The sequence below is a fragment of the Apteryx mantelli genome, chromosome 2 (genome assembly GCF_036417845.1).
Source record: "Apteryx mantelli isolate bAptMan1 chromosome 2, bAptMan1.hap1, whole genome shotgun sequence".
NCBI classification, from domain to species: Eukaryota; Metazoa; Chordata; class Aves; order Apterygiformes; family Apterygidae; genus Apteryx; species Apteryx mantelli.
In genome coordinates, this window is record NC_089979.1 from 56,350,853 (window position 1) to 56,376,614 (window position 25,762).

At 38.6% G+C, this 25,762-nt stretch overlaps 1 protein-coding gene across 2 annotated transcripts in view; it reads left to right on the forward strand.

Annotated features, from left to right (window-relative positions):
* The first annotated feature begins 314 nt into the window (after positions 1 to 314).
* The window catches only part of ANKRD12 (ankyrin repeat domain 12), a 68,648-nt gene continuing 43,200 nt past the window's right edge, over positions 315 to 25,762 (forward strand). For both annotated transcript variants that reach the window (XR_010883323.1, XM_067290697.1), the window contains exons 1-2: positions 315 to 444; positions 23,044 to 23,181. Coding sequence is in view for 1 of the 2 variants with exons in the window: in XM_067290697.1 (XP_067146798.1) it covers positions 23,095 to 23,181 (87 nt within the window). In the remaining variant the exon portion in view is untranslated. The remainder of the gene's footprint in view (positions 445 to 23,043; positions 23,182 to 25,762) is intronic.

Below are 25,762 nucleotides of genomic sequence, written 5' to 3' on the forward strand. Positions count from 1 at the left end.
GGGAGGAGGTACAATGACGTTGACCCCTCGCCTCTCCCTCCCCAACCACCGCCCGAGCCGTGTAACGTTCGCTGTAGCGTGTGCCCGCCCGCGTCTCGTGCCCTGTGCGAGGGCCACGTGGGTCGGGCGCGGCCAATGGGAGCTCGGCGGAGCGCTACTCTAAAACCGACGTTGTGTAAAGGGAGGGGGGGGGAAGCGGCGGAAGGGGGGAGGGGAGCGGCAACGGCAGCGCAGGGTGAGAGGGAGGGAGCGGGGGGAGGGGTGTTTCCAAACCCGACAACCACAGCGGCGAGCGCGGCGATCGGAGCAGGGGCTGAGCCTCCAGGCACCGCTGGCGGCGGCGGGCTAAAGCCGGGGCCGTGTCGGACCCCCGCTACAGGGCCGTCACGCGGGGGGGGAGCGGGGAGGAGGAGGACGCGTCCCGCCGCTTGTCCCCGGGAGAAGGTAAGGACCGGGGAGCGCCTCCCCACCCCCGTCCTCCCGCCGCGGCTGTGCGTGCGAGCCCCTCGCTGGCAGCCGCCGCCGCGGCAGCGGCCGCGCCCGAGGGGTGCCGCCCCCCTTTCTTCTGGCGGGCGGGCGGGCAGCGGCGGGGCGGGGGGCAGCCCCCAGCCTGCGCCCCTCGCGGGGGGTGTAACGCAGCGCGGGCTCCGCTCTCCGCCGCTGCCCGGCACCCTCCTTCCCCCGGAGCACCGTCCGCTCTGGGCGGCGGGGCTGCCGCGCCCCCCGCCGCGCCGCCGGGCATGTCAGCGGCGGGCAGCGGCTCTCCGCTGTCAGCCTGTCAGTGCCACGGCGGGAGCCATGGCCGCCGCTGTCACCGTCTAGCGGCTGCGCCTTTCCCGCCCGCCGAGCCCTCGCCGCCGCTGCCCCGCCGCTCGCCGCCGGCCGTTTTGCTGTTGGGGGGCGCGGGGGGCCGGCGGGAGCCGCGGCTGCGGGGCGGGAAGGCGGCGGCGGCGGGGCGGGAGCGCGCCCGCCCGCCCGCCTGCACGGGTGGCTGGGGCGCGAGTGGCGGAGTGCGGCATGGCGTTGTGCACGGCGGCGCGGGGAGCGGCGCCGCAGCCCGCCGCCCTGCCTCGCTCTCGGGAATTTTGGCAGCCCGGGCGGCCTCAGAAGTTGCTCCGTGGGGTTGCGCCGTGCCGTGCCGCCGCGCTAGGGTAGCCTGGTCTCGCCGAAAGAAACGCAGGGCGGGTGCGTGGCTCGTTTCTAACGCCTTCCGTTAAACGCTGAAGGCTCTCCAGTTGTTTTGCAGAATAATACCTTCAGCTGCGTGGTCTGTCACCAAAACGCAGCCGCCTCTGAGGTGGAGCACGGTAGCTCGCACAGCGCAGGTGACACTAAGCAACAAAGGAAGGGCAAGAAATGAATGAATGCCAGTCTCAGTTGCATAGTTCATCCTTCCAGTTCCAGCCTGACTACCTACGTGCCATCATTAATAGCTAGTCTTTTTTTTTTTTTAAATGATTGGATAGCTGATAAGTGAAAGGATTTTTTTTTTAATTGAAACTCCCAATAAATGAGTGTTTAATATCAGTATTATCAACCAGATGTGTTCTGGATATTGCTTAGACTCTGTGATATGTTCTATGCCTTTCCTTTGTGAGCCATGTGAAAGAAATTCTTAGTATGGCTTCTGAATTTTATATCTCTTAGTTGCAAGATAGCTTATGAGATAAGATAGCACTTTAATACAGAAAAGTAAGTAAGTTGTAATGCTTATAGGAACAAAAAGCTATCAGACAGATGTGAAACATACCCCAAATATGCTTACGTTCTGGGAAAAAGCAGTTTAATCTTGGAACGCTAGGAAAGGGCAAGATCATCGTGTCTATAAAAAAATCATTAACTTTTATTAAAATAATTTATTATTATTGACATGTCATGATTTGGAGGGGAGGCACTTCTGCTCTAGATCTGAAGCAGCAAGGGTTTTGGTATTTTTCAGTAAGGAAGTTGGTGGCAACCTGGTTGTGTTTACATCTTAGTTACTTGGCTGAGGGACATGGTGAGCCCAGGAAGTACCATGGGTGCTGTGAAGCTGTAAGACATCAGAATATTACACCTGTTCTTACTATTTCAGATCTGTGCAGATGTTGGGTGTCACTTGCTTTTCTTCATTCTTTAGATGAAAACTCAGATTCTCAGCTAACCTTGTGACTTGGTGAGCTGGGGACCTTAATCTCACCCTGTATGAGTTCAGTAGGTCTCTGTTCAAGCTTGAGGAACTGTCTGCTCAGATAAAATTGCAGTGTTTGAGCTATGGCAGAATACTTTGTGGGGAAGGTAGTGGTAAACCCATTTATTGCCTGTGTCGTATTTTTATTTAGTGCTTACACTTTCCTATGTCTTGTGAGCTAAAAAAACAAGAAGTGGAAATGTTGTTCTTGGCATCCAGTGGGCAGTGGCAGTCTTCTTGTGCTTGTGTCAGTCTTTTGCTGTTCAGTATGTGAGTCCCTTCTTTGATTTCGTGGCTTTTCTCTAGTAATCGCTGAGTCTGGCCAGCATGCAGATAGTTCGCCGGAGTTTTTGGTTCTTTCACAAAGATGACAGCTGAATCTGAAAGATGCAAGGATTTCTCCCTTCCCATTGCCATCCCTTTGTGAGTTGCTCTCCCACACAAAGAATTACTCAAAATTATTTGTGAACTCTGAATGTTATAGACAACAAAACTTACGACAGATGTTGTGTAAGAAAGCAAGCTTGGTGCAACAAACTAAGTTCATTTACAGTTTCTTACAACAGCCTTGCACAATAGATAACCTATTTGAGAAAAAAGACTGATAATAAGCAGGATGATTAAGTGCTTGTGTGAAAAGTCAAGATATCTTTGGTGTTATTGGGGGGGGGGAGTTAATGCCATACCATTTACATTAGGATTAAAAGCATAAACTGAAAAATGAATGCCCATGTTTATTAAGTAGAGATTATCAATCATAGGCTCAAGTGGTGGTTTCTTTGCACCGTTCTTTGTCTGTTTAAATTGCTACAAAACCAAAACCTTTTGCAGCATGAATTTAACTAGATTGAAAAGTCCTGGATACCCTTTTAGCTGAAACACTAGCACCTACAAATGGCTAAGCTAGAATATCTTCCTCAATATTGAGCGTACAGATATATAAAAAGAAAATGTATTTGTTGAACTGGTTTGTCATGTTTAGAAGATCTTACACTGATGAAATTGTCTGGAAGACTAGTATAGTTGGTCCTCTTCAAAATTGGAAAGAACTGTTGATCGCAAAGTATGTAATGATTTACCTGCTACCGCACTATGAATACACATATTCAGAACAACTTACTCTTGACATTTTTTGGATCTTATTTTATGAAGAGGTGGGCTGGGCATGAATGTTTGGCATTTTTTGTTTTGCATATTCTATTGCAGATGGAGTAGTATAAATGTTGATTGGTCATTTATTCTCCAGATCAGCTTGTATTTTTAACTACCTCATTAGACTCTACTTAGATTCTACTGACAGATGGTATGAAATAAATATTAGCTCAAACTCTATCTTGCATTTCTGTTATGACACTGAATGGGTTTATTAACTGAATAACAGAAGTCAGAGCCCTGCTAACATACATAGCTGTTTTCTTAGCAGTTCATTATTATACCTGAACTCAACTCTTAGAAAAGTTCCTTTATAAGCTCGTTGAGCCTTACTTTGTTGCTTATCAGTTGAGGACCTTTATTGACACCTTTTGTAAAATTTAGACATTCATTTAAAGAGAGACTTCAAGCCCTTTAGAGTTGGTATGACCTTGCCTTGGCTTATTTTGGGTTGTCTCCATGGATCTCCCAGAAGTGTCTATATATCTGCTGCAACTGCTCCTATCTTTAGCAAAGAGCAAATGAATAAACCCTCCCCAGTTTCATGGCTGCTACTTGCACCGCCCCAGGTGGTGATATTGTCATAAGTGGATTGGTTTCACACTTTTATGTTAAGAGAAGTCATTAGCAATACTGGAGAGATTATTATGATTTATATTAGAGGCAAAATCTAAAAATGCAGATGGAGGAAGAAGACTTAGGACGCTTTCTTCCCTGCATCTGTTATGAGCTTTTCACTTGCCAGTAGCCTGGTGGAGATGGAGTGTATTGGAACCGCTTTGCTCTTGCCCCATGTGATGCATTCATGAGACTGGAAAATGACAGAGATAGAAAGCACTATCTTTCCTGTTAGCTTCAGAACGTATGAAGTGCAATAGAAAACAAAGAATAACATTTTGTAGTTCCAAAAGTATTGTGGTAAAAGTCTTAGAAAGTTCCATCACTTGATGATAGCAGAAATGAGCTTAGTTACCTGAAGGCATTTCCTGCAGTGTCCTTTCTCTTTCAAAGCCTTTTGTATTAGTCCTGCTTAATAGGTGTCTGGCTTTTCAAACCTTTCAGGCTCTGGTAGATGGATAGTTTCCTTAGCTAGTTTGTGGAAACATCTCCTTCTTCTGTATGTTCTCTTCAAGATGATATGCTACAAAGAATGCTGACTGAGAGAAATCAACTTTTTATGGTGCTCTACACTGTTCTGCTACCTGGTAGTCTTGATTCTTACTACTAGCTTACCGATAAAAGAAAAATGGAAAGTTTTTTCACTGATATTTTTCTAGAGTGGGTAATGTGTCTTGAAAACCATATTACACTTGGATTTAAAAAAAAAATTTCTTTTCTCTTGAAAATAACTTGTTTTTTGCTTTCTAATCCCTTTGATTTCCAGATGACATAGTAAAACATTGAGCGTTAATTGCAATACTCTGAATATTTATACATTCATGCAAACATTTTTCTGGTTGTTCTGTTTTCTGTTTCAGTTTCATCTGTTCCCCCACTACCTCTTTCCCCCTGAGAAAAACTATTTCACTAAAGGAACTGGTATATTATTCTGTTGTTACTTGTGTGATGAGTGGGATGGCCATGAGATGGCAATAAAGACTGTTGGATATTTTGCACATCTTCACAAAGTAGCCAGAATGAGAGCCTCAGTCTCTCATCCTCAGTAGATTGGGGGGATCTATAAGCAGGCCTACTCTTCTGCATCTACTGTTTTAGGTCCTGCCAATAATAAGACAGCACTAGAGCAGACCATTTTACTCATGCTGAATCCTGTTAAAGTTGAAGGACTATGAGCAGGCAGGCATTGGTGGTTCCTCTGCTTTTAGCCCATGAAAGGCCTTTGTGTGTTGTTAAGCTTTGTTCCTTCTGGGACTGCTGCAGATAAGCTTTGGGTTTTCTTGCTTTTAAGTTGAATAATTATCAAAGAAGCTAATGAAGGTTTAAATAGAAATTACTGAGGTTCTAGTAATAATATAGTAACATAGAAAGTGTATTTGAAATCTCTTGGCTTGCAGATCTTTAGAAATTTCCTGATGGAGATGTAAATTCCTGTATAAAGAATTTAAGCGTAGTAGGCAATAGGCTTGCTCTTTGAGTTTGTCCAAGTACTGACAGAAGGGCTCTTAGGTGTGTGTCTTTCTTAGTTGGCAAAGATCTGTTTACTTACGTGCCTAAGGAATAATCAATAGATCAAAACTGAGGCTTACAACTCCACTTCTCTATTTAGCTTAATGGAGTATCATCTTATGCTAAAATATTTCTGCAGGTGCTTCCTTTGAACCCAGAAATCATCCTAAAAAAGGTTGAGAGGAAGCAGCTGTGAACATATGAGTCTTTTAGACTTGTAGATTAAAAGGGAGGACTAGTAATGGATTTTGCAATAGGGCAGTGTCTTCAGCTCCTGAGAACCAGTGTTCTTGGGCAAGTGTGGCTCTTTCTCTTCTTTCCTGAAATAGATTCCTATTTATAGGGTCAAGAATCTCCTTTATTTTGAGAGGCTGTCTGGTAGATCGGGAGGTCCCTTCAGGCACTCTGCAAGCGTACATATGTCTGGCTTTCAGAGTAAAGAGGTGCGGGATTTTTCCATGTAAATGTTTATTTTGGTAGCCAGGTGTGTCCCTCCGTAAGAATAGGATACTTCCCAGCTTGAATTCTATGCTGTCTTAGTGATCTAACATGAGTATCATATCAGTATCCACAAAGTACACAGGTTTTTCTAGCCACCTGTATTAAGTCTCTGTTGAAATACATGCTCTCTGGGCTACATAGCATAAGTTGCTGGAGAATGTAAGATTTAAGATTTAACTCATATGTTTCATATGCCGAATATATCAGCAGGAGGAGAGAACTGCTAGTGGACGTGCTGTCTCCAAGTTAAAGAACAGTGGAATTTCTGATTCATAGAGTAGAGTCGTAGAGTAGTTGAGTTTGGAAGGGATCTCTAGAGGTTGTCTAGTCCAGCCCCCTGCTCAGAGCAGGCTCAGCTAGAGTAGGTTGCTCAAGGCCATGAGCAGCTGAACCTTGAATTCAGCCTAATAGTGTGAATAAAATATTAAGTGCTAATTTCAGATAGTTTGCTGTGGTTCCTTCCTGAGCCTATTGTTAAAAGGTTGATAAATTCTAAAACTGTCAAACTTTTTTCCTTTCAGATGTCGAATAAAACTTTTTTCCACTGTTGTAGGTAATGGGTTTTTCCTGACTAATTTCATTTTTAGTAGTCAAAGGATGCATTGTTATTGTGCTACCTGCGTGTGATAGTCTTGTAAAACACTCTGGTGTATTCTACTAAGTTCTACTATACAGATTCTCTGTGAAGCCTTTAATTGGTCATCTAAATTTAAAAAAAAGTAAATGTTTGCATAAAGACTTCTTTGCATTTCATCTCAATTGCTAAAAAGTACAACTTCTGATTTAAAAATGTGGGGGTTTTTTAAGTTGTTTGAATTAAAACTTATTTGAAGAAGGTCTTTTCCAGTGTGAGCAACTAAGTATGCTCATGAGAGAGAAACTGAAAGTGAAACCACCTTATTTTCTATTATGAAAGAAGAAATATGAACAGTAACTAGAGCATAAATATTCATAAGAGCACTTCTTCAGAAATGGTCACTTGAGCATTGGTAACATCTGAAGAGAAACTTACAGCATTTTTGATTTTGCAGAATTCCTTTCAAGGAGAAAACCAATTATTTCTTCAACCAGTTGTATTTGCATTCTTTTTGCTATCTGTTTTGTTTCTTCCCAGTGCCTTCTTGCGGAACAACAAGCTATATGTAAAAATAGCAGCGCTAGTATGTTCTTTGGGAAGAAAAGGGATTTATCTGACAGTATAAAAATGCACTTGAGAAGAAGAGAATGTTGACAAACATCCTTCAGGATTGTCTCAAGTTCTCGTTGCAGTTCGTTACTATCCTGCTTGCAGGAATGCCGCGAATGCTGTAGAAATGGTGAATGTAGTACAGAAGGAATCATGCCCCTTGCCACTATGTAGGAGCCATTCTAACCCAACTGAAATAGGAGCCAGTATCAGTGATTTCTGGAAGGAAGGTTTTATCACCGTTCCTGGGAGATCAAATGCATGTTTTTGTTTTTATGCTAGAAGATCCCTATTGTTTTTTTTATTTTTATATATATATATATATATATATATATATATATGCACACACACATACATATATACACACACACACACACACACACACACACACACACACACATACATATACATAAGCTTCAACACAGCTCCTTCAGGATCAGGGAAGATTTTCTGCTTTTAAACCATTCCTAACCATTCTTTGATATAAATGTCATTTTCTTTACATAATACAGGTTACACAAACTTTTAGCTTCAGTATTTTAACACTTTTCATTCTAAATTAGCTTTGTCATAAAATATTAACTCAAAGGCTTTGCATGTAGCGCTTCTTTGGCTATTAAGGAGAAAATGATGATTAGAGAGAATGGGATGACTTTTTTAACAGCAATATATTTCTGGTTTATTAATATAGATTGTTCCATTCTGAATGATCTGGCATGCCATTTTGATATTAAATGGCCTGCTATCTTGTGCTTTTGTAGAAAAACTAGTGTTTTGCAAATTCTATAGTGAAAATTTGATTAAGATTACAGCTTTGCAAGATCATCAGTAACATACGTGTCCAGTCCACATGCCTTCAGTATTGAGTTAGCCCATAGGTCTCCAAAGACTTTTGTGAAGTAATGAATAGTTCTACTGGCCATAATCTCACGTTAGCAGGAATTGTGTTCTGAAAGTTTATCCTCACTATAAATATCTGTAGGATTTAGATGTAGATCAGGAAGTACCTATTGCACCAACACTCCCATGGCCCTTTATTTTTCTTTTGGTAAACAATTAATGTTTGAGTTTTCAGGCTTGCAAAACTATTTCAGTTCAAAAATTAAAGTGAAAATTTTTTTTTGTTCCTTCAAGTTCCATTTCATTCAGTGCTTCCATGCTTCAGTTTTCAGTGTGTATTTTTCAGTGTGTGAAATTTTTCTTGCAGGGTCCTTATTGCAAAGCAGCATCTTCTGCACTCTCCTGTTCTCAGGGTGGTGCCCCCTTAGTGTTGCCTGTCAGTTTAGGCTATGGTTGGTCAACATTGGTTTTCACCCTGAACAATGTTATGTAAACAATTTAATTCCCATATCATCTTTTTTTAAAAATGTCTTGGGAAGGAGCTGAGTGTCCTTGGAGGCGTTAAGGGGTCAACTGGGAACGAGTTCACCCCTTCCTTACTTCTCTTATTTCATACCTTTTCTCAGCACCTTGTCAGGGACATGGGAGGCAGTCTTTTGATGTCTTTTGGGGAGACGTAACTTAATGCAGAAGGATTTTCCCTGTTCTTAGTTCCGTGAATCTAACTGATTCTTTGGGTATGTCTAGTCCTTTGAAAATGGCACCTTTTTGGATACCTGGGTTTTAATACTTAGTAGACTACTGTGAAACGTTAAAATAGAAGTAAACCAACTAAAGCCTGAAATACTCATTTTCTTTAATTCTTCCGTGCAGAGTTATCTATGTGGAAGAATGTAAGAAGTCATTTATAGATAGCTAGGAACCTTTTGGTTTTTTTCCCCTCCCTCGAGTTCTATTAAGAAATTGAAACTAGATTGTTTGTCATAGCACTTGCAAGGATACTTTGACAAAAAGTTGATTTCTATAACTTTCAGTATCTTATCCAGACATAAGCAGTAATTAATTCCATATGATCTTAGAAGTCAGATACCAACAAATTTTCATAATCTTGATGTGCAGAGTGACATTTACAGTGGGAGGAGCTCAAAGTCTGTCTGGGACTGGAAACTTCAGAGAGTAAAGGAAGGAAATGAGAGTGTGTTATCCATAGAAGTGAAACAAGTGCTTCTTGGCCATATATGCCCCCCTCTTTTTGAAAAGTGCAGTGTAACTAACCTTCATGCTCTGCTGTGTATGAAATGCCACCTGCCATGTACAGTAGCATTACTTGGTTGCCGTTCTGCAGATAGCAGAATGAGATCATGATTTGACCTTTTTTGGTGGGGACTCCACTTTACATAATGAGCGGGATGAATCTCTGGGGATAAACTACCATCGTGTAGTCAAGGATACTGCTGTCAGATTCCTGACTTATTGCAGAAGTTGGAATAAGTTTTCTAATTTAGGAGGAGGTTGCAGGAAGAGAAAAGAGGGTCCCACATTGATGAAAGTTGAGTGCTGCCCCTGAAAATTAGGTTTGGGGGTTTTTTTGAATGTTTTGGAATTCCTCTAAAATACAGACTTTTTATGAGCATTTGATAAGTGTTTTCTTCACTTGTGGGCAGCTGCTTTAAGGCTTTTTTCCTTCGCAGTGGTGGGGAAAGGGAGTCAGTTGCAAAAATTGCAACCAAAATTACTGGTAGCTTTGGTCTAAACCAAATATGAAGTGCTGTATAACATGGTATACTCTGGAAAATCAGGTCCTTGATGTAATTATGGATGTGGCAAATTACTAAAGCTATTGACTTTAATATTTCTGTGACTCTAAGTCCCAATCTGTAAAATGAAGGAAATAATGCATTCTCATTTTCCAGGAATATTGTGGAAATAAATGAATGTCTGAGAAGTGATCAAATGCTTTTATGATGAAAGCCATGGAAAGCAAAAGGTTTAGAAAACGCAATAAATAAAATACAACATTCACAGGATGAGAAAATAAATATTGGTTAACTGTTAATTGAGCATCCACGTCATACGTTAAGGCCAGGAAGAGGGCCATGGGGAAGGAGAATGAAATGCGATTATGTAATTATATAATTATTGAAGTTTCAGATTGTGAAGGAAGTTTTAATTTTGGCATTTTAAACTTCCAATGGCTTGATTTTGTAACCATAATATTTTTTAATGTAGCTCTTTGGTGTGATTGTTACATAGACTTAATTATCTTCTTGCACTGATTTTAAGCTGCTCTTCATCTGTTCAGTTGTGATTTTTTTTTCCTGCTTTTTTTTTTACATTCATTGCTGTATTTTGTGATTATTTTTTTTCTTCCTTCCTGTTATAAACATGCTTTGATCTACCTTGTCTTAAGAACAGCATTAAATGATGCATTTAAACCTTTTCCTGTCAATGGGTGTAGCTTTCTGGTCCCTCCTTCACTTCCAAATACTCTAGGCATCTTTTCAGAGAACACCAACTGGAGTGTTCTATGTGTAATGCTGGGTTTTGTTTCTTCTTCCTCCCTTGTATTTCATTCTTCATCTTCTCAAATCTGTCTTCTGCTCTCTGGGAATCTTGGACTAAGTAAGTTCTTCAAAGTATAGTTTTCCCTCTGTCTTAGTCAGACCACAAGTTTCTATTAATATGTATGTGTTTATTTCTGTGCCTTTCTGTGGTTCTTGAGCTTTTGCAATTCTTCTATCAATCTTTTAGGTTGCTCTTTCTAAGTCTTTAGTGGATCAGTTTCCTCACAACTTCTTAATTCTTCAAGCATTCGAGGTTGTGCTCTTTGATCCTGCATTCTTTTAAAATGACAATGGTAGGTACTCTTATCCACAAAATTGGCTTTAAATGCTGTCTCCTTGCTGATCACTCAAATCAGTTTTTCCCCATCTTGTCTATTTGGTTGTTCTGTCAGAGGTTTTCATGGATGGCCAATCCATTCTAAACTCAACAGAGTCATCGATACCAGGCCCTTGATTTTGAGGGGGAAGAAGGGAGCAGATTCTGTGTACCATCAGTTTTCCCCCTTCCATCATTTTCTTGCAGTACTTAAAACATCATTGTCTTCTATTAGCTGTGTCTTATCTCAGAGTCATCCTTCTCAGTTCAGCCATGCATTGATCAGTTTTAAACCCTGTAGAGTTTTCTTATGTATTGTCCTTAAACATATCTTTCATTTGCTAAAACAAAATTCTTGTCTTCCTTTTTTGTCTCAACAAGATGTTAGGTAAATCTGTAACCTTGGTCACCAAATCTATGTGTAGAGCTGCTGTTAAAAGCAGAATCCACCTTTTTGGTTGTTTGAAGTAGAATTTTTTCCTCTGAAGAGTATCCCTCTGAGTCCCAACACAAAATATTTTTTTCCTTTGTTTTTTCTTTTTTTTCTTGAGACTATTGCAGCAATATGTGCCTTCATCTCTTGTTCGCTTTTAGTATGGCAGACAAAAAGAGACATCAAAAATGGGAAATCAAACCCTTCTTCCCACTTTTAATTTATGGACAGTAAATGCTGTATTGTTTTTATTGTCCGGGATAAGTCCTCCTTTTTGTTTATGTGGGTTTTTTGGTTTGTTTTTTAGTTTCCTTTCCTTTAACAGAATTCAAGGCAAGCTAAAACAACAAGGAATTGTGGTATGAGTGATAAATAAATTTTCTTCTTCTGGAAGCAAGTGAAGCTACTTTCTACAGGCATATCCAATCAGTGGTTCCTTGGAACTTCATCAGTATGTCCAAAATTTTCACACAGCAACTGAAGCAAGTTTCTTTAATTGCTATTAGAATTTACCTTTAATTGCCAGTAGTAAGAATGATCAGAGAAAGTTGAAGTCTACTTTCTGTCTTGAATGCTACTTAAGTATTTCAGGAGGGGTTTTGATGGGCAGACTTGAGGTTCAGTTCAAAAGGAATGTTCAGAAAATGACTCTAGCTTGGCTAAATCCAAGGAAGTATAAAAATCTGTAAGATATTAAATAGATTTATATATATATATAAAATGTACATGGTTTTGGAAGCAAATTAGTGCCAGTGTGTTGGTTTTATTGTGACAGGTAAATTGTGGAGTTTTGCTTGGAAGTGCGTGACCTGAGAGATGTCCTGCACCGCTTCAATAGATGTTTCAGTCCTGTTTGTCTGGCGTTTGCTCTAAGTGTAGTTGCAAGAGAACATCACAGAGGTCCAAACTGGAGATGATGTAGGTATATTTCTAATGATGAGATGTGACACGAGAGGAGCAAGTTCTTACTCTGTGCAACTCTTATTGAAGAATGATATATCTATAATTTAGAAACCAGTAGTACCTTTAAAATTCTGTTAGAATCCATGCAGCAAATCTGAAAGACATACTGGCATGTGGTATTTTCAATGAGTGAATAAGATTTTGTAAATTAAATCTTTTGTAATTAAATTCCTTTTGGGCTGAAGTTTTCTTTATCATGATGTGCTGTTTGTAAAACCCTGTTGTATGATTTGTATGTACACCAGTTACTAATGGATAGGAAAGCTTGTGTTTGCTAAGCATTCTTTTATCTTTTTTCTTTCCTGTTCAAGTAATAAATTCAACCTACCCTATGTAAGACAAAAGGAGAGTTGAGAATGTCTGAGTTACTAGATGACTGAGGGACTTAAATGACCTCCAGATGTCTTTCCAACCTCAACTAGTCTATAATTCTATGAGCAAAAAATTCCTTGTGTTCTTCTGTAAGCACATGTTCAGTTAAAAAATAATACTTTACTTGTTAAGATTCAATCAGAAAACTAAGGATTCAGTCACTCCTTTAAAGGAGTGTATTTGTTAGAAAGAGGTTGACAAGTCTACTGCTGCTGTTAGCACTGAAATAAATCTGAGAGTATTGTGAGATTTATGGAACTTGAAACCAAGCACAAATCAACTCAGACTCTTAGAATATAGATTTGAAGGCATTTGTAGCCCAAGGTCTTGTATATGCAAATGCACCAAAACTCCTGTGAAGCTCCTAGTTTGTTTTCTAAATAGGAGAGGATTGTATGTCCTCTCATTTTTTGTTCTTCCTAGTAGAAATTCCTAGACTATTAGATACATTCTTTATTTTGGTAGGAAGTAGTGGTGAGTTCCTGCTGAAGTACTGGAAAATATTTCTTGCTGCCTGAGTGTCAGATGTTTTCAGAGACTTTATCCTATCCCTGTGTAGTGTAGTCTGGCATGCTGTGAGTAGGTGCTTCAGAGTACATTAAAAGCTGTTCTGGAGGTTGTGAGTAGTTCCTGCTCATTCCTGCTCTGCTGTTTAAAGACACCTTTATAAAATGAAGTTCTGGTATTTTGTTATTGCAGAAAGATTTGTAGAATCCTTATATTTCTTGATCTCAATTTTCTAAACATTTCAAACTAAAATGTAAAAATAGTCTGATAGGACAGTAAGTCTACTGGTCCATTCCATGTATTAGCTTGGATCTAGAGAGTCTCCAAAATATACATATCCAAGTCTCCTCATGGCAGATATTTCTGAAAGGAATTTGTGTTAGGCTGGCTTTTTTTTTTTTCCTTTTATTCTGCTGTATCATCTAAAATCTTGGAGCGAGAACTGCAGTGGAGAGGGCGGGGGGGAGGTAAAAGCACTTTTTCTGAGGTTGCACAATAGGTGTAGCAAAGAAAGGAGTAAAACTGATCTCAGTGTTGCATGTTCTAGCCACAAATTCATCTCAAATATTGTGCAAATTTTGAAGGAAAATTATAATAAATTATAATAAGTTCTCTACTTCTGGATCAAAAAAGCTTTTTGTTATATTTTATTATCAAAGGCTATAAAATCTGCCAGATTTGTGACTCATGTCCACACTGGGTACTGCATTTGCACTTAATGTAGCAACAGACACTGTTGCCTTAGACCCTGTTTGTTTCAGAGTACGGACTGGATCTCAGCTCTTTCATCCTAACTGTGACAGTGGAACCTGTGTGGGCTCAACTGTCTCAATCACGTGTGAAAGGAGCTCGTGGGTATTTTCCAAATGAAAGATCACAAGAACATTTTTGTTTGTAAAAGCCACTGCATGCATCATTCAGGTACTGTTCTCTCCGATATGTTAAATTGGTGCTACCTAAAGTCAGTATTTAGTAACTTAGTATTTAGTAACTTATTCACTGATTTACTGCTGAAGAACAGAATTGCAAGTACAGTAAGACACCCTGGTGTGGAGGGCAAAAAGTGCCTGATAAATTGTTCTGTTCATTGTATTTCCTAGCCTTAAGTGTTCACCAGGTACAGTAAGTGATGATTTTAGAATTTGGTTTTAAATAACATAACATATGCAAAGAAAATTGCTGTCTCTTATTTCATCTTCTCTTAACCTAAATGTGCTCTGTTTTAAAATTTTTAAATGGACAGTATGCTCCTAGCTTGCAGCAGTAGCCAGGCTTGCCTATATGGATGTACTTCAGTGTATGTTTAACGGATTATAGCTGCATATGTCTAACATATTATCATCTTCTGGAAAAAATGTCCGTTAGCATACAGATCTCATATCTAGTCGGTTTTGACTTCAGCACCTCAGGAGTTTAGTTGTTCAGTAATCCTACTTAGAAATGATAATGCATGCTACTTTCTAGGATGCTGGACTCTGGCAGCAGTCTTGGTTGCTTAATATGTTTGGGAGGAAAAAAGTCTTTTTTCTTGTGTGTGATCCATGTAACTTTGTTTTTATAAGACTTTGAGCAAAAATAGTTCTAGGTTTCTGGTGCAAATGAAGGTGCACCTTCATTAGCTTTTTCATCGTCTTCATTACAAAGATCAAATAAACTGCAAGGATTATTGAATAACTGTGTTTATAGAGTCATCTGTTTTGAAAACCTTGGTACAAAGGCTATTATTTTCGTGGCTACCATCACCACTCATTTTGAAATTTTAAAATAATATTTTATATAATGTTCCAATGACATTTTTAAGTCTGGGCTTACTATTTAAAGGGCTGTTTTCTGTGGCAGGCTGGCATCTTATTCTATTGAAGGAGAAAAGGGCTTGGCCATCTTTTGGAGGAATCTTATTTCACTTTACTGAACTGAGCTATATTACAGAAAATACTGAAGGGGAGACTTCATCATAAGTTAATCTTGATTTCCACTCTCCTTCCCTCAAACTTGCAAATTTTCAGGCTAAAGAGAACATACAGATGCCTTGAGAATGTTTCAATATGCCGTGAAGTGAAATGATAATTCTTATATGAAAGATGTTCTTTCGGGATCTGAATCTTCTCTCTTTTGGACAAAGAGATTAAAAAGTATAAGACAAGTGGGAGGAATAACTGGCTAGGTGAAGAAAATATGCTGAGGGATGGAATGGGAAGAGACTGAAAAGGGCAAAGTGAGTGGAACTAGCAGAACATTGTCTTGGGCTATAGTTCCCTTCCTGGCACTTCTTAAAAGTGGTCCTGACTTCCATTATATTTTCTGTACCTTTTCTCCCCAGCCTTCCTGCTGCCTTTATTCCCAGTCTTTATTACTATCTCCTGGCAGTGCTGCTCACAAGGTCTTCACTGCTTTCTTACAGCATCTGCTCCTTCTAGCAGTATTGGTTCTGATGTGAAGTCGAGCTGCAATAAGCCTGTTGGAGCTTACTATATCTGAAAAACTGAAACACATACCAGTTCCCTCCTCAAGCTCAGAACGGTATAGAATCCCAAGGGCAGCTCTTTGTTATTGGCAAATATTTTACAAGTATTGGGCAATGTCCCATCCTCTGTCTTCATCTTGGTATTCTCATTAGACATCAACAGTGTTTAAACCTTCATTTTCACAAATACATCTTTCCAAGGAGTTAAGGAAAACTGGCAACAGTTATTAGTCTGTCATTCTCTGTTAAAACTACAAGGAGATGGAGGTGGGATGCTTGTGCTGTTTTTACAGGTATTTCCTGAGAGTACAGGAATGACAAGACTTAAGAATTTGGTTTGTATTTGGTGCTTTAGAGAAAAAAGTTCTTGTGTTGATCATGGACTCTTCTTTCTTTCCAAGCACTATCCCTTTTTACTTGTTCTCTCAAGCTTGTCTCTCTGCTGTTTCCTTGTCAGTCACATTCTTTCACTTAGTTGATCTGAAGCTCTAATCATTCAAAGGATAAAAATATACATACTTCTGCCAGGGAAATCTCGGGAAGCAATACAGCGGCTCTTTGATTTAACTTTTAAATATGAAAAACTTGTCTCTAAACTACTGTACCTTCCTGCCTTCCTAATGCACATTGTACCTTTGCATACTCAGGCCTGGATGATCTCTCTCCACAGTCCCAAACTCCTCTTAACATGTCCCCAACCCCAAACCAAAACACTCCAACTAATTTTCTCATTGTACCTCAAGCCCCTTTTCCTTACTGGATGTTGTAGGTCAAAAGTGCATGCAGTAACTCAGACCAGCACCTGCACTTTCCTCTTCTGCGCTGGGGACTGTTTCATTGTACAGCAGTAAGTTACAGTTGAGTAACTGTCAGCATAGAGGCAACTAATGCTTTCTGTAAGAAGAAAAAAAATTTGAAGGTGCTGCTATGTATCCCATCACAGTGCTTCATCTATCACTAGTAATGTCGGAGTTTGCGAACCTTCCTTTTAGAAAGAAAGAAATCGCGTCTCTGACTTCTGTTTGCCTAAGGATGCTTTTATGGTGAAATAAACAAGTTACTTTCACTTTCCTGTTAAGGAAAAAACTATTGAAAGAGTTTGAAAATTCCTTGAATGGACATCTTTTTGTTAATAACCTTTTGCTTAAATTCTGCTCCTTGAAGTTTAAAAAAAAACAAACAACCCAGTTTCTGTGGATTTTGGTCCTTTGTGCTCTCTCCATTCCCTTTCTCTAATTGCATTAACACCAGCTGCTTTTGACAATCTCACTGAAAGATAGTCATGGGTAGTCTGAAGCTACATACATACTTCTTAGTTAGCCAGTACATACATAAAAGTTGGCTAACTGGCTTTCTCTGAAAGAATATGTTATTCTTTAAATTTCTTTAATTTAATTTCTTTAAATTCTTTAAATTTCTCTTTCTTGTACTCACATTCTTGTACATCGATTTTATTTTCTTTCCACAATCGGCTTTTAATATCATTGAGATTCTAGAGCTGACCAGTCATTTCTAAACAAACTTGCAAGAGACAAAGTTTTGGGGGGCGAGGGGGTTGTGGAAATGTCTAAGGGGCTGTCTACATCAATGTTTTAATTTGGACCGGGGTATACCTTTCGAGTGATTATCCTTATCATCTCTCCTTGCTGTAGTTTAGTTCTCATTGTGGAATGGCTTCAGACCACTAGCTGGATTCCTCCTTGATAAAAAGCTAAACCAAGAGATGCACTTCAGGAATGTGCTGAATGTGCTCCAGTCCTTAATGAGCATTTAGTACATGGGACTGCACTAGAACTAGTCCAGAGCAAAACTGCTAAATGTGACTAATGGAAATTCTGAGTTTTCCTTACCAACTATTCCACTCTACAGACATGTTTTTGATATGCTGCACTTCTTGCTAATGTTGATGTAGCCTTAGCTGTCATTTTCGTAAGTTTACTTTTCTTAGACTAATCACCATCATCTCTGCCCATTTCTAAAATATCAGCTATTCTAAAGCACTCCTGTCAAATACAGCAGAAACTTTGTACAGTTGAGTCATGTTTTCCTAGTCAGCAGTAAATCCTTATCAAAAGACTGTGTTTTTAATTATTTTTTTCCTTTGCAAGTGAAGTAAGATATCAGAAACAGTAAAGAAGGTTACCTTATGCTAGATCCCCTTCCTTCTAAATGCAGACGTTTTCTTGAGCTCACAGATAAATGCAGTCAGTGTCTTGGAAATTACCCATCTGCTCTTGCTATTATCACAGTAGTTCAGTCTTATGCCCCATTGCTTTGCTATAATGGCCATCAGCTAACTTTCAAGATCAACTGTTAAGTGCTACCAAAGAAAACCCTACCTAAGCATCATGTAACTTTTTGCTCTGTGTTATGGGAAAGACAAATGGCAGAACAGGAAAGTAAAAATACACTGTAAGCCAAAAAGGAAACAAATAGTTTTATGAGCACCAGAACTATCGAAGCTTAATTTCTTATAGATTTATGTATCATGGTTGATTGACTCTAGGAATATGCGAGTTCCTACTTAAACTCTTCCTTGGAACTGGGGAGAAAGGAAGAGAAGTGGTTTATTAGGGCTATCACGTGGATTTTTTTTCTAATAGACAATACAGTAGAGCTTACACTAAAGCTTGCCCTTGGAGGAAACAGTGATTATTGGTTGTATTGTTCTCCTCTAGCCACCTTTTGCTGTGAAATTTTGTAAGTGCTTAATATCTTTCAGAGCTTTTCTCTATCAGATTCAGACAAAATCACCTAGTGTCTTGAAAGTCATTGGTGAGTCATACGTATGCTTGTAGCGTAATTGTGTGGGCCTCAGTTCCTGAGGAAGTGAGGCTCAATGTAAGAACTGATTTGAAGGCATTGAACAATAATGGCAGCAGCCAGTGGGATACAGCATGAATTGCATAGTGTTTTCTTTTTTTTAACATGTGTGAAATTATGCCCTTTTATTAGTGCTATATGTAAGTTTATGTAAATCTAATACAGTAACTTGTTGGTGTTAGAGATTTATTATAGCACTCATTTTCTGTAGCGAGTTATATCCTAAATTGCCTCATTTTCTATTTTAAACTAAATACTCCTAGTCTTTTAATCACTGCTTATAGATTTGTCAGAATTCCTATCTTTATTACTTTTTTAAGGAGAAAGTAAGAAATGTTAGTTGCCTGAGATGAAAAATGCTTGAAAGAAAAGCTAGAACAGTATTTCAAATAATGGTATATTGGTAACCAATACCAAATGTGCAAGAAAGACATCCAAAGATAAAGACCGCATAATCAGAGTATCTGATTTTGTTTTATACAGAGAAGTTTCATTAGTAGGAAGCAGGTTCTATATTTCATTGAAAAGCACAAAATAGAGCTACTAAAAAAACTTCAACAAAGAAAATTTTAAATATGAAAAATTAAACTTTTAATTGAGAGTTCTCATGATTTGAAATATATGATCAAAGCTGCCTGTCGAACCAGTAATTGTGTTAAGAAACTCAGACAGATCTAGGTTTCCCTAGAAGAACCTGATAATGTTCTACATTCTCACTTTGCAAGCAAATGTTTGGCTGTGTTCAGAACATCAGTTAACATGGCACTGAGCTGCATGCAAATACAGATAAAGTTCAAGTGTTAGTAAAACCACTTCTTCAGAATCTTACTATAATGAGAACTCTCATGGTCATGGGTTGAATAGTTTGCTTTCTCTTCTGGACTATAGTGATATCTCTCAAAAGAAAAAATCTGCCATTCAGAAAAAAGTACTTTTTCCTCAAATATTTGAAGTGTTTATGTCCGTTTTAAAATTATTCCACACTGATATTGTGAAATAGCAACCTGGTGCATAGAACATTTACCGGAAATATTCCCACACGCTGTGTGCTAGTTGGTGATGGTTCTGCTCTAATAATCCAATATGTGATACTAAGTTTTAGTGATATTCTGAAGCAGTTCTCTCTTGAAAATATAATTAGCTTGGAGTCAAAGATTGAGTGAGTTTACTTTTAATTTTGATCACGTGGTGAAGGAAATGGAAACGTCCTATGATTTCTTCTTCATCGCTTACATTTGTGTATTTAAAACTATAATTCTGATAACTTTATTATTTGAAAATACCCTTAACTTAAAATGTATTAAAAAAAATCAACATCTTCATCCCCCCCAAATGATACTTCTAGCTTTTTCATATAAATTATTTCTATCTAATAAGACTTGAAAAGATACACAGGAAGACTATGCCCTTCATGAAGGAGGAACTCTTGTTCAGTTAGTCTTATTCAACCCCTGCTGATGAGGCGAATTTTAAAGAGGAACAGAGCCAAGCCTAAGCTATATAATCTCTATTAAGCTTATGAAGCTGGGCTTCTTACTGTCAGAAGCAGAAGGGTATAGGGAATGGCAGAACAGGCAGGAGGGAGAAGCAAAACAAGAGTGGAGGTAGTTTCAGGGAGTCGAGTTGTAGAGGAAAAGGAAGGACAGAAAGTCGCAGAAGATACAGTGAAAAATATTTTGATTAAAAGAGTAGAGAAAGATTGTGTTTACATGTTGTTGATCTGTTTTAAAATAGTTGTAGTGATGATATATACAAATACAACAGGAAGAACTTACAGGACACTGTCATCACCTCAGAATAAATTGATGAGTTGTAATTCCAGTTTATGAGCATAACTGTTTCCGAAATGAAATTTATTTTCAAAAGCTGTCACTGGCACGTAATTTATTGCAGTACGGCAGTTGGGAATTGTTGCAACTGAAACCCTTTATGAGAGGGGTTGAGAGGCTAAGTGAGCAAAAGCAGATTTGGCTTGTGTTTTCTGTTAAACCTATAAAAATAGAAATATTTACTGTTACAGTAGCACTCTGTATATGCCATGATCAGCACAGTGTTCTCTGCCTGTGAAGATACCAACTGGTTGCTTCTCTTGGGATTAAGAAATGTTTTTATAGACTACAGGAAACTAATTCTAGGATAGTGCTTCCATTGCATTGTTACAGTTGCAACAGCAGCAGCAAAGGGTATTACTTGCCTTTTTTTCTTTGCTTTTTGTAAGGGTATGCTTTGATGTCCATTAAAACATGAGTGATCGCTTTCCATATCAGTAGTGCTGCATAAATCGTACTGACAGTATGCTAAATGAGGGGGGTACACTGGTGGGTGTCTTTGTCTCAGGTAAGGGTAGAACAGTAGGAATTTCTGTATGCTGTATTTTATATATTGACATCATCATGAAGACAAGGGTCAGGTTGTTATATGTGAGACAGCTTCTAATTAAGCTTTTCCTGTTTTTCATAAGCTTGTGGTTAGCGTTAAAAGAAAAATACTCGGGTGTGGGGGAAGGGGAGGAAAGGAGCAAACTTCAATACAGCATTTCTTAATTTTTGTGGGGTTTGGATTGGGCATTTTGAAGCTATTTCTTCTCCTCTCCTGCTAAAAGAATTAAAAAAAAAAAAAAAAAGGCGTTACTTTTTGGTGTACAACAGTACTCATCTTAACCAAGTATTCTTTAAGAAAGTGTTCCTTAGTTTAGGTCTCTCTTCTTTTTTTTGTTGGGATAGACATTTGTTTGAATCTGAAGTTTTGGGTGTCAGGGCTAGCGTGCAAAAAATGCTTTTTTCCAAAGTCATTTACCAAAGCAAGAATACTGGTCTCCATTGTCAGTTACCTGCGTACAACCAAAATAGTGTTGCTGGTCCTGTAACAGCAACAAATTCCCTGTGATAGTTGCAAAATTTTAATCATAGAGCAACAATGGAAAAGTTATACCTGAAACAATACCTAGCTGAGGTATGGAATTACTGCAAGATTCAGTATGAGTGTGGCCCTAGAAACCCTTTTAACATAATACATCAGTTCAAAACGACCCATAAAACCTCAACAGCTTTAAAATGATATCAAGTGCAGTTTCACCTTCCACATGACCTTTCCTCTCAGGCACTCTTACAAGAGTGGAAGAGGCAAGTCAGACAAATGAGGTAGTTCACTTGCTCCCTTTCTCGTGCGTGTGCCCCCCGCCAGCCATTAGCAATGTTTATATGTTAGACCTCTTGGTTTTCACCCCAAGCTGCAGTAAGTTTCTGAGTCTTAGTTAAGCTCCAGATCTCTTCATAAATTTGGGAATTTGTGCCGAGTGTTATGTGGGGACCTAACAACCCATCGGACACTTAACAAAGCTGAGCAGAATGAATGAAAACCTGCAGTGTACCTTAGAGACTTGAAAGCAAGAGCTCATGAGTTTCTCCAAGTCAAATGAGAGTTCTCAATACAGATTCTCTCGGTTAGCTTTCTAATCTCATCTGCCATATTTTCTTCTTTAGTCTTATGCACAGTAGTGAGCTGTTTTTGCCCTGCTTATTCCCATTAATTTTTAGCTGCTATGTTGGCAGTTGCCTTACTGGCACAGAACACTGTGAGAAGTGTTAGTTCTTCTCTATTCCTCTCTTATTATTCAGAAGAGATGCAGCTTGCGAGTTTTTTTTGCTAAACTCACTACCACAGTACTTAATGGATTTCTATGTGTCAGTGTGCTGACAGGATATCTTGGTCTGTTTTATTACAACTTTTTTATAGTTTTAACAAGATGCTGAATAAATAATACTAAAAAGCACTAGACTGTATTGCTAGCTGTGCCGGAAATGAAAAAGAGCAGTCCTCTACTATGCTTCTGACATAAGTTTTTAGGACAACATGACTTTCCCTGGTAGATCTTAGACATCTTTTGCATTGTCTTTAAGTAGAAAAGTACAGTCAAAGCTAACATGCAAAAATCAAAAATCAAATACATGAAACCCTAATGACACCTATTTGGTGTGCCCTGGAGATGAAACGTGACAGAGCCCTAGAGCTTTAGATACTATGGTGATGGCTTATGTAATTCATTTGCTAGACAGTGGAAATTAAGACTCCTAGATCCAGGCCTAAGCTGTAGAAGGAAAAAGCAGTATGTCTTTTGTTCTAGCAGAAAGGATAGCAAATCATCAAGACCTGACCTTCCTTCTGAAATGCTTCATATAGATAATATTTCAGTTTGCCAGACTAGAAAGCTTAATTTTGTTTGCAGTGTTGCTTGAAATGATCTTGTGCATCCTCCCAGTCTTACTACCTGTAAAATGAAATGAGGTTTCGAACAGCAATGAACTGTCAAATACCTGAAAGTATTAAGTCTGTCAAAGAGGTAAGTCAGAGGGATGAGGCAGTTCAGCAACTGACTTGGCGTTTTTTTGATACGACACTGTTTCCACTAGTAGCCGTATTTGTGTTAGGCCTGTTAGTTTTTACGCCAAGGATGGAGCTGTAGCCAAATGGGGAGCTTGAGGCCAGCTGTGAGTATAGTCTGCTTTTTTAGAGTACTGACCAGTTCCACTGCCATCTACAGTCACAACATATTTTTCCTATAGTGACATTGTAAATATGTATTTTTATATAATGCATTTTTTCTTTTTTCTTTTTTTTTTTTGCAGACACATAATGAACTCACTAATACAAGATACAACTAGCTAAACAGCTATAAAATGCCCAAATTTGGGTCTACAAAAACAGTTCAAATTGAAAATTCTGACAGTGATAGTACCATGGTGGAGAAACAAACTACAAGAAAGGTAATAAAATTATATTCATGTCTGTAATTCTGATGGAATGAATAATGTGTTGTATCAAGATTTATGCTATTGTAATGGAAAGAAATAAATACAAATCTATATTCTGATATAGTTCTGAGTTCTGAGAATATATATTCTGATATATATTCTGAGTGCTGAAAAAAATTTAGTGTAACTTTTTTTAATATGCTTTTAAGTGGAAATTAAAATAGAGAGCAGAATTTATACCTTTTAATGTAACCTACAATTAAGCCTGAAAGGAAGCTGGGTATGTTGGGTTTATTTTATGTAAGTTAGTGCATAGTTTCCATATCTTATGTTAAGTCTTTATATGCTTGCAGGAACCAGTATTGGTATTTTATTAAATTTAAAGCGTCTTACTCTGTGTAAGTAATACATGAAAGGTTTCTGAAGGCCTGCAGCAAAACACAGACCAATGAACAAGCACAAATTTCTTCAATTGTTTCATAACCCAGGACAGGGACTTGCTCTCGCTGTTAGGAGGACTTGAAAGCCAAATGCTGCAGACAGGTTAAGTGCAATTTCTGTAGAGGCGAGTCTACTTTGAAAACAGTGCGATCCATTTTTGCAGTGTTGGAGAGTGAGGGTGATTGTGAGGTCAAGTAATGGAAAAGGTGGGTTGTTTGTTCATAAATGTGAAGGCTGAAGTTCTACTTGGTGGTACTGTTTTTTATCCTGTTGTTTTTTAACTTTTAGGGCCAAGTTGCAAATACCCCAGTTCTCCCTTTTTTTCTGGCTAGTGCACTCATATAGCAGACAATCATAATTTAGCTGTAGCACTAACGAATAACAAAAGAAAGAAGAATATTCCATATTGTGAATAATACTTTTAGTTAGATTATGCACAGAGAACATAAGTCAGAAAAAACATCTGGTGTGTCAAGTTGAGGTTGGGCCATACCTAGAGTTCTCCTTTATAGCAGTAAGATTACTTTGGAAAATGATTTGTAGAGTAATGAGTACGTCTCATTTTTTCTCCCCTAAAAGATGCCTTTACTGTTTGTCAATGACAATCCAGCCACAGTTTCTGAAGGTATTTTATTATATTAAAAATACTGGTTATTAGATTGATATTTCTTGATTAACTGTACCAGAGTTAACCAATAACTGTAGTTTAGGTTTTATGTGAAACATGTTTCTATTGCAGCAGTCATCTTTAATATATTTTGAACAACTATTATATGTATTAAATGAAAAAATCAGATTTTAACAAAAATGTCAAAAGTTGCTCAGAATTCAGAGTTTTTTATTGCTGTAAGAAGAGAGAATCCATCTAGAATCCATTTAGCTCCCTGTGTGCGTGTGTATATATATGTGTGTGTGTATATATATATATATATAAATGTGTATATGTGTGTGCACACATTACTGTCACAGTGTTGTTGAAGTCTAGTTTGTCTTCTCTGTAAAACCACTAGATTAATGAATATAAAGACAAGGAGAAACAAAAAATAGTAAAAGATGAGGGTGCAGCATCTGCTTCAAACTGTTTGCTTTCTGAGAAGAATCAGGCAAAACAACTTTCAGTCTGTTCCTCGATTGTTTTTTGCATCCCAGGAAAGTGAGGCAAAAGTACGTTATTTCTGCTAGCTGTGATGAGCTACTGTTAGAGAAAAAGAGGAAGATAGCAGAGGAAATAAAATGGGGGAAAATTGGCTTGCTAATGAAGGGATGAAAAGAATTTTTTTTTCCTGGTTGTTGCTTGAGATATCATCAAATTAATCGGAATATTCAACACTAGGAAGGAGGGGGGAATCCCTGGGGCCCCACAGGCAGCAAGAATAGGAAGGTTATTGCAATGAAGTTCATTGATATCCAGTACTGCCTTTTCTTTATTCACTTTTAGACAAGCTATGTTTTGTAGAGCTTTTAGGTTATTTAACTAACTAATAAAAGAAATTATCTTCTGGATTTAGGAACTGTCTCATTATCTTGACACTTCCATGTTTCTGAAGAAGCTTTCTGACACCTCAGAAAATCTTGAAGATGTGTAATCAAGAGCTGCTCATGCTAGCAAACCCACTTTATGCCACTCTTTTCAAGTTTTGTCTTTAAAAAAATGCATAATACATTTAGAGGTTGAAACAACTTTTCATCTTTCATTCACTTTCATCAAACCAAAATAGGGGATTTGCTGGAATGTACCAGTTTTTGTTAAGTTTCCCAGCATACTGTTTCCCCACTAAGGTGTAACTTGAGATGTTTGTAATGCCTTTGTTTGTACATTTAAATACGTAGAAATAGAATGTTATACTTTCATAATGCGGGTTACTTTTTTCTCCAAAAGCTCTACATTTTACGTACAAAGAGCTCTGCACTTCAATTTGGAGGAGAAAAAAAAATATTAAGAGTTTACCTCTGAGGGCCCTCTTCCTCTTCCGCTGTCCACCTCTGATTCTCTTCTCACCTCCTTTCCCTGTTGCATGCTACCATAGCAGAAGAATGATGCCAATTTCTGGAGTAGCTGTTGAATGCCCAGTCACCCCCAAAGGAGCTGAACTATACGGTAGCAACAGCTGTTGTGCCTGATTCGGTATTTGCTGGTTGCCTTGACACCTTC